The sequence below is a fragment of the Pseudorca crassidens genome, chromosome 6 (assembly GCF_039906515.1).
Source record: "Pseudorca crassidens isolate mPseCra1 chromosome 6, mPseCra1.hap1, whole genome shotgun sequence".
Classification (NCBI taxonomy): Eukaryota; Metazoa; Chordata; class Mammalia; order Artiodactyla; family Delphinidae; genus Pseudorca; species Pseudorca crassidens.
In genome coordinates, this window is record NC_090301.1 from 93401285 (window position 1) to 93414163 (window position 12879).

Sequence of the window (12879 nt, forward strand, 5' to 3'; positions counted from 1 at the left end):
CTAGTCTGCACCAGGTCTTAGTTTTGGCACGCAGGATCTTTAGTTGCGGCATGCGGACTCTTAGTTGCAGCATGCATGCGGGATCTAGTTCCCCGACCATGGATTGAACCCGGGCCCCCAGCACTGGGTGCACAGAGTCTTACTCACTGGACCACCAGGGAAGTCCCTAAACTTATATTTCAAGGGAGATCTTATTTACACAGTGCCTGGGCATCTAACAGATGCTCAGCAGACTAGATTAGGTAGCATGACCAGGGTCCTTGAGAAGGGAGAGCTCCTGGCTTGGTAGTGATCCTGTCTAATATCTAGCTACAGAAGAAGCAGGGGATGGGCAGTCTCATGGGCCTCGGCTTAAGCAGGGTGGACTGGAGTAAAAAACATGGAGGATTTGAGAGAAAAGAAAGATATAAAATCTAGTTTCAGGATGTATCTTCTTTTTTCCTTAGTTGCTTTCTATTATCAAGGGGCTTCAAAAGTAGACATATTCTTAGTGCTCAGAAGTCTTCAACAATTCCATATTTTACATTTTAATTACAATTTTCATTTTCTGGAATTACAAGAATATGCTACCTCCTTTGCTCATATCCTTCCCCATCCTCAGAATGCCTTAACTAATTTATGCCCATAATTTTCTTTTAAGAGCTGATTAAAGGCTTATACCTTTCTAGAAGACTTCTGTATTAAGTCCCTAACCTATTCACGGCCATATTCCACAATTCCTTCAGTTAGTGGTCTGTATAGTATCATCAATTTGTTGACCTGTGTTTAGATGTACACTTATCTTCCCAGCTAGATTATTTTTACCTTGTTGAGATGAATGACAACGGCCTTTGGATTTCTTAACATTCGAGTCAGTTATGGGAAACCATGAGGCTAATAAAACAAACTCACTCGCAGGTTATTCCAGAAAGGTAAAGGAAGGTAAAATAAATTTCTGGAAATGTGCCATAGATGGGCTAAAGAAATCTGACTTATTCATGAAACAGTAGGTATTTCTACTTTAGAACTATAAATTAAAATCCATGACATTTTCAATACATGACATACTCTTCCTTTTTTTGATTTAGTGAGGGGGAAAAAGCTCAGTTCCGGCATGGGAAATTGCACATCCTTCTCTATTCTATAAATACTGACTTATAATCTGTACTGTATTTCATATACCTACCTCTACCTTTATTTTTCCCTCCCATTCCATTCTCCTCAAGAGATTTTCTAAGGAGCTGAAGAATAGAATAAGACACTTGCTCATATATTGATACTTATGTACTGAATAGCTGGAAACACAGACAATGCCAGAAAAATCTACTTCTCAAAATTAATATGGTTCAGATATTTTTTTCTAAGTTAATGAAGTGAATGAATGATGCAATAAGTGAGGACAGAACAAAGCTGCAATGACTAATAAAACTCTTTTAAGACTATAAAGTTATGTATTACAGAAGCATTTTCCCCATATTAAAAGGAGAAGAATGTAGCTACACATTTTAGTTATTCAAAATCCCCTCTACCCAATGCAGGTAAGAGCGACCACGTACCTGATATGATGGCACTGAAGGATAGGGGATGACCACTCCTTGAATCTGATTTCCAATGCTGTTCGGCTGGCCACCAACTAGGCTCTGACTCTGGGGTTGCTGAACTCCAACTATCCCCTGGTAGTTTTGCTGCTGGTTGGGCATAACTTGATAACCTGTAATGGCACAGTGAGTTAAATCCTGCTTTGAATTTAATTTATTTCACTAGCAGTATGTTTTTGTATTTTAAGCAAGTACTTTGTGTTCTAAGATGACAGAGTTTTGTTTAAACAGCAAGTCTCAAAAATCTTCTGTTATGAGAGCTAATATTTAAAAGGTTTACTATGTAGGTAACCCAAGTCAGCTACCCTCTCCGCCCTCCCAAAATAACACTCAAATAAAATTTGGGTACAAAGATTTCCTTTGCAGTTGAGGAAATTTATAGGGCCACAGAGTTGGTTTATATACACAATTACTAGTTAGTGTATAGTACAGTCTGTTATTAAAAATAGTTTCTGTGGGCCAGGACTGGCTACATAATTTGTGGGACCCAGTGCAAAAGCAAAATGCAGGGCCTCTTGTTAAAAAATGGAGAGTTTTGAGTTGGTAGTAGTAGAACTAGTCCTTCTGGAGACTGAAAATAATGGCAGGGGGGGAACCACTTTTATAGAATAGTTGTATGTTTGAAAAACCACACTAAGATACGAATCCTTATATTAGGAATGTGTCAAGGGCACAAGGAAAAATTGAGTTACCTAGCAATTTTTAAGGTTATTTCCTTATATTATTAAGGTCACTTGAGGAACAGATCATTAGAGGGGTTACGCAATCTGCCCAAAGTTCACAAATCAAAAACCTAAGGGACAGTTCTTCCTAAACTGAAGGCACTGTTGGTAATTTAACTAGTAAGTTAAGAGTATAAACATACTTTTATTAAGTGAATTTATCAGTTATTTAAACAAGAATCCACAATGATAAGCTTTGAGTAGTGAATATGAATTGTACAATATGTGTCTCCTGACCCTAAGAGGATTCCTTTAAGTAAACCAGTTAGCTCAAGACTTATGTAAATTACTAAAACTACCACAAATCCTTTTTTTGTTTTTTTTAAAAGAAACCAGATAAAAATAAATAACTGACCTTCTAATCAGGGTATCTAAAAAGCTTCTACAAAGATAAACCAAACTATGGCATTGCCTATACAAACTTCCACAACTAAAGGTCAGCGAAATGATTTCTCTGATAGCACCATAAATCTATTCTGCTACCTTATAAATATCAAGATTTCATCTCCATCCTTATTAATTCCTAAGGCAACAGGAATGGCAAAGATCCCATCTCAGGTATTGATTGTAGACAAGGGTATCACTCACTGCAGTTGCCTGGAAGCCTCAATGATTCCACTCAATGGCTAAATAATTGAATAAATTCTAACATCAACCTTCTCTAAAGATATGAATACAAAACATATCCAGTAACTAAGCAACATATTAACAACAAAGTAAAAATCAAGTACAAATCCAGTTATAGTGAATACTTTAATAGTGAAGGGTTTTATAAAATGATGCTATTTCTATGGCAACAGTGCTTTATTGCCATGTTTCAAATGAGTTCTCGCCAATCTAGCTTTCCCCAAAACTGTATATTATGGTCCTTATGTGTAATAAAGTGATTGTTAACATGCTGTTTCTGAAACATTTCTCCCTGTGAAATTCCTATAGTCCTCAAATCTGGTGGTAAAGAAGCTTCTTTCTTTCTTTCTTTTTTTTTTCCGGTACGCGGGCCTCTCAGTGTTGTGGCCTCTCCCGTTGCGGAGCACAGGCTCTGGACACGCAGGCTCAGCGGCCATGGCTCACAGGCCCAGCCGCTCCACGGCATGTGGGATCTTCCCGGAGCGGGGCACGAACCCGTGTTCCCTGCATCGGCAGGTGGACTCTCAACCACTGTGCCACCAGGGAAGCCCAAGAAGCTTCTTTCTTGCTCCTTAGCCTAATAATTAACAACCAACCCTATTTTCAGTTTACCAAATAACAAGTATTTCAAATTCATACTCAAGTCCAAATATCATCGAAACGTACAATGACACATTTCCACCCCTAGGAAAAGAAAGGGCAGGAATGGAAATGGGATGTGAAGACCCTTTTTTGTGTTGGAAACACCACCTCTCATCCACACATACATCTATTGCAGGGTCAGAATTTGGGCTCAGCTCTTTATAGACTGGGAAAGTAACTTCTTACAATGGTCTTGTCCGAATTACAGTCCACTAAAATTAAAAAGAAAAATGTGACCACCTAGCAGAATTCACTGTAACATAATGTGACTTAAATACCTTGACTTAAATAGTCACGTCCCCCTAAGAAACTCAAGTGTTTTTCAAACTATTTTTGTATTTTATTCATTGCCAGTATTTGGAGGTTCACCTTGTTTGCCTCCTGCCTGCAACTCCCTCTTATGAAAAGAAATCTGACACAGAAAACTTCAATACATAGCTATAGATTTCATGACACAGTGGTCTAATGCAGCATCACCTGGACACTACATCATGGAATTTACACCGATAAATTTCAATGGTATTTTAGATTCTTTAATGCAACCTTAACTCCACTAATATCCATTCCTACGAATGTATATATATATATATCTCTCCACACAAACATCACATTTTGAAAATGTGCAACATAACATAAAATCTAAAACATCTGACTCTAGCACCTCATTTGTCATAGACGGTTATGTAAAGATGCTGTGAGCTCAAGATGTGCCTGGAGGGTGATAAAAGGTGAGTGAAACACGATCCCTATCTTTGAAATTAGGCATTCTTAGCCATGACACCATAACAGAAGAGCAGAATAAACAGGGCATTATGAAATTAAGAGGGAGAAGTTAATCCTGGCTGGTATTCACAAAGGAAGTAACATATGAGCCTGGACTTAAAGAAAAGGTCTGGACAAAGTAAAAAACATATTTGAGGAACAGGGAAGAAAAGTGGAAGATGAAGGCAGAATATTGGTGGAGAACCAGAGATTTTACAAGTAGAAAAGCAGTGAGAACTACTAAGAGGTTCCAGATTTTAAAGATTGTGAAAGTAGAAAAAATAACTAATATTAGTACTTCATTCAGAAGTAGCACAAATAAACTGGGAACATGTTTTTAAATAACAGTGGAGCTAATAAAAATAAGAATGTCAAACACATTAAAAGAAAATACCTTCCTAAGAAGCTCTCTTATTAATCTTCTCATAATTTTGTTCATTGCCTCATTCCATATTTTTCTTTTTTTTTTCTTTCTTTTTTTTTTGGGGGGTACGCAGGCCTCTCACTGTTGTGGTCTCTCCCGTTGCGGAACACAGGCTCCGGACGCACAAGCTCAGCGGCCATGGCTCACGGGCCCAGCCACTCCGCGGCATGTGGGATCTTCCCGGACCAGGGCACGAACCCATGTTCCCTGCATCGGCAGGCGGACTCTCAACCACTGCGCCACCAGGGAAGCCCTATTCCATATTTCTTAAAACTCGACAGGTAATATAAAATTGTTCTTGTTAACTGTTCTCTCATGGCTTGTGTACACGTTTAAAAAACCCCCCAAATAGAAATGGTGTGCTTTTTAAGGGCAGGGTTAGAAGCTTGTAACACCCTACCCACCCCGTTAAAGGAAAAAACCCCCAAAATATCCAGATTGGTTATCAAGCAAATAAGCCAAAAAAGTGGGCACTTAATATTTATACTTACTAAATAAACAGCGAGGAAGAACATATTCTTAAGAGAATGGAATCAAAATAATACACGCTTCTACACAAAACCAGGCTGACTGAGAATGAATGGCCAGTTTCTCACTGTCCACGTTTAGTGAATGGCTTTTGATAGCAAAAGCAGTACTTAAGTTTTAAGATAACATGTTTATATAATAAGGTTAAACATATTTGCCTTTTCATTAAAATGAAACTTAATCCCATGAATACAAATCACCTCAGTCTAGAATCATGGATCACTCATTATGCCTCTCCTTAAAAAATGCATAGCATGGGGCTTCCCTGGTGGCGCAGTGGTTGGGAGTCCGCCTGCCGATGCAGGGGACACGGGTTCGTGCCCCGGTCCGGGAAGATCCCACGTGCCGCGGAGCGGCTTGGGCCCGTGAGTCATGGCCGCTGAACCTGCGCGTCCGGAGCCTATGCTCCGCAACGCAACGGGAGAGGCCACAACAGTGAGAGGCCCACGTACCAAAGGAAAAAAAAAAAAAAAAAAAAGCACAGCAGCCGAATCACAGTAATTTTCATGTAATTAACCTCAAAGTGTTTACTTGATAAGGAAGAAAAGAACTGTTTTAGTTCATATCTAATATGTAAAGCTTGAAATGAAGGTTTAATTTGAACACTGCTGGGGAAAAAGGGACATTAAAAACACCTTTGAAAAAGCTTTATTTGATTATAAAATAGGTTTTCATGGAAGAAAATTTGGAAAATACAAAAAAGGGGAAAAGTCAGGGTGGAAAAAACCATTTTTGCATAACAGTCACTTGTAGATAATCACTATTTACATCTTGTATATATGGTTAGCCTTATTTTCCCTGCATAGATAGCAACATACATACCCACTTACATTGTTTATAGAAATGGACCATATGACACATTCTGTTTCAAAACCTTTCTCCATGCAATGTTTCCATAGCTAATCAATAGGGCTTGTACAAAGCTATAGGAAGGAAGCATTTAAGTAAATTTTCTTAGAACGTATTTAGATCTCAAGTTAACAATAAAAGGATGAGAAAAAAACTCAGCTGATCTGAACTCTCTACTGCCTTTTAGGAGGAAGGCATGTGTCAAGAAGATTACAAGACAAAAAGACCAAGTATTTTAGGACAAATTATGGCAGCTTCTGGTTTCCATTCTGCAACCCAGCCCAAACACAAATTTAGCCCAAATCCCTAAGCATTTTCATTCAGAATACTACATAATTATCATTTCTTCGATAGCAGGACAAGGCAATAATAGTAGCTAACATTTACATGACATTCACTAGGTTTTAGGTACTGTTCTAAAAACTTTCATATGCTAACTCTTTTAGTGCTCCCAATCTCATGAAGTCTTACTATCTCCATTTTTCAGATGAAAAAAAACCCACAAAAGCACAGAGAGGTTCACATTTTGTCCAAGGTTACTAGCTGTTAAGTGCTGTAGCTGGGATTTGCACGTAGTAGTCTGATTGTAAACTTTACTTTTCTCAGGGAAAAATGCTGAAGTAGAAAGAGTACTACAGTAATACTGCTCAAATAAGCAGAACACTTAAACACCTGACCTCCTTCCATTTTCTGAGAATTTTGGTTAATGAAGACTTTTACTGTAGTTTAACAGAAGTTAAACAGAGTCTAAGTCTTAACAGAAATTTAATTACAGGAAAACAAAGAATTATTGTAAATAGTCAATCAACCAGGAAAGTTTTTTTTTTTCATTTGAAGATTATTTGTGAGTATTAAGTGTTGTTACCTAAAACAGAATCAGAGTGAAAGGTGGTTGAGCAGTTAGTCCAGACTGGAGCTATACAAACTTCCGGGCTGAAAACAAGACCAGGTGTCACAGGGTTTCCACTACTCCCCAGATGCATGGTTTGTGACCTCTTTATTTCAAGGTTACATTTCTTTGTCTCATTATAATAAGATTTCACATGTATATAAAACAACTGGGAAGGGGAAGAAGACGCTCAAATGGTGACATATTTCAGGTTCCATGTTCCCTGGTCTGGGTCTCTCACTCAGCCTGAGCATTTCCATGTCAATCTCCAATGTTCCTCTTTGGGTTTTAGCTTTGCTATTTTACCTCAAAGGCTGCCTTTACTCAAAACGTATACTCTCCTGCCATATTCCGGATGAGTATACAGAAGATTTCTCCAGCAGAATTTTCATAAATGTGGCTCTCCTCTCCATCAAGTTGAACTGCTTTGCCAAGAAGTGAGCTTTTACCAATGGGGCAATGCCAGCTTTAACCTGGACACTGTGTATATAAAGGGGCATGTCCTGTAACAGGGGTGAGCCCTTCAAGTTCTTGTGAAGCAGTGGCTCTTTTCTACATACTGAATAAGCTTTACATTCATTTTTACATTCCAGGCAGGAAAACCCACAGGGTTTGAGGTTTGAACCACACTGAACAGGAAGCTGTCAGGGGCTGAGGAATCTAACTTAAAAAAAAAAAAAAAAAAAGCATCATTTAACATTTGATACATTGTATGGCTGGTATCCCAGGAAGGAAATTCTACTGGCATTAGGACAAGTACCTGAACTGTTTTTCAAGAAGTCGTGATGTTTGATCACTCATTCCAATACTTAACGACAAACAACAGTCCAGTAACTAGTTACAAAGTATACAATTTTAGAGTATACTCTCTAAAGAACATGATATTAAATGCTGCAAAAAGATTACTGGACTTTTTTTGAATGACATAACACCATGGGATCTATGTTGGTTATTAAAGTTACTATAATCACAAGCAAAACTAGAAATATTCACTTGGAAAGCTAAAAAAGACAAGAAGTGCACAACATCATTCTACTAATCCAATTAAAGATAAGCCCCTTACTATTGTTTATGCAAGACAAAATCATTAATAGTTTATTAGCAACATAAAGGACCATGTAATTACAGACATGCCTCACTTTATGCACACTTGCTTAATAATATTTACATCTTAAAGAACTGTTCAAGTTGCTTTAAACCTGTGTTTAAACATTCACGCTGCAAAGCATCAACTGTTACAGTGGCACTTATTAGAGAAGTGGCACTGTGCTTCAGGTTCATTATCTAAGTATTCAGACCAAAGGAAGGGAGGGACATAGCTCTGATAGTTTCAAAAGTATAGTTTGAAGACTGCCAAGTATGAGAAAAAAATCCAATGATCTGGAAAAGAGGGAGAAGGTTGAAGATTAGGAAGGGTAAAGTAGATTCCTAGAGAATGAAAAGTACCACTATGTTTGAAAAGTGCTACAAGAAGAGTATTTCCAGTATTCCGACGCTCAATACATCCCCAACTTGGCTACTACCTAAACTATTCTTTCCTCAATAAAGTGTGTTTCAGTACATCATAATTAAAAAAAAAAATCCTTCCTGTGATATATCTGGATTTAACCTGGGTGTAAGAGGAAAACAGAATATCTTTTATAGAAATTTGTGAGTATTGTGGGATAGCATCTATTTTGTAAAGCAAGCAATGCCTATATTAAGTGATACCAAACAACAGAATATAAACACCCAGATCTCAATATAAGGTATTATTTAACACTGACATTCTCCTTTGTTAAAGGACTGCACTGTTGCAATATTATCCCGTTTCTTCCAGCACTTTCAGAGGAAACCACAATCAATTTTGCAAGCTGAGAGAACTAGGACAATATAAATTGATGGCTCAGGCTCTTCCCCGGAGGGCTCCAAAGAATATTCTATTTTTAACTCTCTTTCACTTCAACAGAGAAGAGAGCAAGAAGGAAACACAGTGCTCAGCAGAAAAGTATTGCACCGGCTTTAACAGGCTAGTTTTATTTTATACAGGTGATCTCAAATAGCATTTGTGTTAAAGGAAAGCATTCTTAATAATACGGATTAGACATAATTAGAAAGATAATAAAAGAAACTGAAGAAGTGCTTAGTCAGAACAGCCATTTAATAAATCTAAGGTTATTTCATTTAACAGTATTATTAAATTTTTTCAAGATTGAATTTGTACAGCAGAAGCACTGTCAGGGTAGATTCTTCCTTTTCTGGATGAGCCATTTTGCCAACTTTAAATTTAATTGTAACTAGGTATCTACAAGACAGTTTGTGAGAACTGTTTCCAAATCACCAAAATCTCAAGTTTGTAATCTGGTTTGTCTTATGTTTGCGGCACTATTCTAGTGAGCAGGCAAGTTCAACTAAGGATAGTCTGTTAGGTGAATGTGGAAGAACACACAGCTGCCAGCACATCTTTGCTATTCTTCTCCTCTATCACCCTCTGCTCTCCTACTTCTGTGCCTGAAGTAAACATAAATACAAACATAAAAACAAATCTAATAAAAACAGCCACACAGAGGTTATAGCTCACAGCTATTTAAATGACAGTCCTGTGGAAGAGGGCATACGACTCAAGGAAATCTGTGGGTACTTACCAGATACATTTGGCTCCAGTGGCGGCAGGTTAATGGAGAAGGGAAAAGGGAAATAGGTGGATTTGTAGGTAATATACAATGTTTAAGTCTGAGCTGGTCAGGCAGTGCTAAGAAATGTTTACAGAAACAATGAAAAAACAAGGATAGTCAGCGCTACTACCCAGCAATATAAATACAAAATTCCTATTACTCAAGTCAAAAGTTGTCAGTAAAGAAATTGACTGTGTAGATAGAGTCCCTATTTGACATAAGTAAATCTCTTATCAATATCACCCGTCCTCCACTTATCCAATAGGGCCCTTTCTTCCTTGCTTGCCTTTTACACCCTGGTTACTTTTAAATTTGTGCCCTGCAATGCTGCCAGTATTCTGTGCACCTTACAGACTATTTAACCTGAAATGTTCCTCCTGTGGTTGTGGTTCATCAGGACCCTACTGTAGTCTGCTGGTTGGAAAGCTAAGATTAAAGGTATAAATGCATTGATAATCCTTGAATTTAACAGAGGTTGCAAAACTAAAATGATATTTAGTTCTATGAAGTCATTTTGCTTCCCACATGCATACAATATCACAGTTTGGAAAAAAATTAAATTATATCCCTTCAAATAGCTTCAAATGCGTTTACATGTCTTAGGTCCATTTAATGGCATGCATAATAATATTCCTAAAAAGTTACTTAGCAACAGGGAAAGAGATGTATTTGACTTTCGCTAATGAGTCTGGCATGCTTAAGACATTAAACTTTTAAGAAAAGCTCCAATCAAAATTAATCTGCCATTCAAATCTGCTTTGGAAAAGAAATTAAAGCAATAGCTTTCATGAATTTTTAAAAGATAAATATATTAAGCCAAGGTTGTCACTTAAATTCAAATCCCTATTTCTGAGTATGATGCATGATTAAAAGGCATTACAATTAATGGAAAATATAAGCAAATGTTAATATACTTTAATACAGCATTAAAAAGAAAAAAAAAAAAAAAAAAAGGGCAGTGGAAACCTGAGTAAAAAGAAGCCAGGAAGCAGCTGAAAAAGAGACCGGTTCACTGTGAGAAATGTAAACCTCTCAGACAGTGCTACGGCCCCGAATCCAACAGCTCAGGAACAAGGCCAATTATTGCAAAATATTCAACATATATGGTGAAGCTGCAAACTTTTCAAAAGAGTCATAAGAATGAAAGCAGCTGCATAGAAAACAGCCAGGCCTCATAAACCTAAAATCTTTGCTACAATTACTACCTGCAGGAAAAGTTTCTTTATAGTATACCAAGCTTCTTATATGTAGTATACTTCATAGTATTCAAGCTGTAAATTTTATGATAAAGGGTTAAGATAACAAATCCATATTACTGCAGCTGGCAAGTAACCAGATCTTTTGAGATCTTTGCTTGTATGGCTCCAGTTTTGACAGTATGTCACTAAGCTACTGCACACCAGTTCTCCAATGTTCCACCTTTCTGAACTAGAAATGACTCACGTAAGACAGACACACAGAATCATGGAATTTTAGAGTACACAGAGGCTTCAATAGATGATACAGTAAAACTCCTTTACTTTGCAAGTGAGTAAATGGAAACCCGGAGGCTTTAAGTGATACACCTAATACCACTTAAATACAAATAAGGGTTGTCAGGATTTGACTCCTATTTTGTTTTCTTTCATGTTATATAATACATTGTCCAAAAGGCCTTATGTAGCCAGAATTTCTTCTGCTTCTGTTGACAGGGGCTGACTCAACCTTGTTTTAATGACCATAGTAGTTTCACATTCATAACAAAGGATTTGTACATTTATTCCCCAGCAGTAATGTTAGTACTGATTTCAATTCAGTCCCCATAATACATGGGTTTATTGTCAAGGAGATCAACAACTACTGCAGTTCTCTGGTACACACTTGCATGGAAGACCAAAGGCATTTTATCCTTGAGATATTTCCCCAACCTCCTTCCTGCCCCCAAAAGGGAAAATAACAAAAAATCCTATATTTCTATTGCCCATACCCTACCTGATCTAAGAATATTTGATTCAATTGGGTTCGTTAATTTAGGGCGAAATTTCTTTAGAGTCATATACAAACATTTAAGAATTATTTTTTTGTATGTACCTCAGTGAAAAAAAATTGTTCCAAGTTTATCAATGCTTTCATCATTTGGCTGAATTATTAGTTTCATCCTTTTATGTAATAAAACAATATGCTTCTTGACTAAATGTTATTTGACAAGAAAAAGAAAAGTAAGGGATGTAACAAATTATTTCTAATTTTAATCAGATGGGGATGGTGGAATGTAGAGAAATATTACAAGGAAAAAAAATAAAAAATGAAATCCAAAAAGTATGATGTTTGCATATAAAAATGTAAATTACTGAGAAATTGCTATAAATCTGTACAGAAAATCAGAACAAAAAGTTCCTGTGTCCATTTCCCAGTGCATTTCACTTTTCTGTTAGGAGACACACAAACATAAACGCACATTTTTTCTGTCAAGTTTGACATAAAAAATAACCATTGGCTAACAATAAAAAAATCTTTAGATTATATAATCATCCAACTCCTACTAATTCTACAAAAAGGTTCAGTATAATTACCAACACAATACATGGCACTGGCACAACTGAACTTTTTCTTTAAAGGGAAATTTTCTCTTCTACTTATTAGCATAACAGCATTTCTTTCGCTTTCATGTAAGGGTGCTCTGAGGATTTATTTCTCTTCTATTCTTCAAACTGAATGACATGAAACCAACTCTAGTTATAAAGTGTTATATTATGACTGACTTTTTTTTTTTGCGGTACATGGGCCTCTCCCGTTGCGGAGCAGGACGCGCAGGCTCAGTGGCCATGGCTCACGGGCCCAGCTGCTCCGCGGCATGCGGAATTTTCCCGGACCAGGGCATGAACCCATGTCCCCCTGCATCGGCAGGCGGACTCTCAACCACTGAGCCACCAGGGAAGCCCATGACTGACTCTTAAGAGTCAAACACAATGTCAAAAGTCATTCAGACACATGCACTTTTCTGTGCCTGTACTGTCTAGATGCAATCTGACTTACTGTTTCCTTCCTTCTCACCATAACCAGCATTAGGAAAAACCCCACAATTGAAACATCACCGATGACAAACATATGCCATCTGTCATGTAGATATTTTGGCCCTGAATTAGGAGGCGTAGCATTTACAGTTGCTGTCCATTAAGTGGGAATATTTTTGAAAGAGAGGCATTTGCATGAGCAAATGTGATTA

General features: G+C 37.4%; 1 protein-coding gene across 15 annotated transcripts in view; it reads right to left on the bottom strand.

Moving 5' to 3' along the window:
- The window catches only part of R3HDM1 (R3H domain containing 1), a 114633-nt gene that overhangs the window by 40913 nt on the left and 60841 nt on the right, over positions 1-12879 (bottom strand). For all 15 annotated transcript variants that reach the window (XM_067742085.1, XM_067742078.1, XM_067742073.1 and 12 more), the window contains one exon: positions 1536-1690. In XM_067742085.1, the coding sequence (XP_067598186.1) occupies positions 1536-1690 (155 nt within the window). The remainder of the gene's footprint in view (positions 1-1535; positions 1691-12879) is intronic.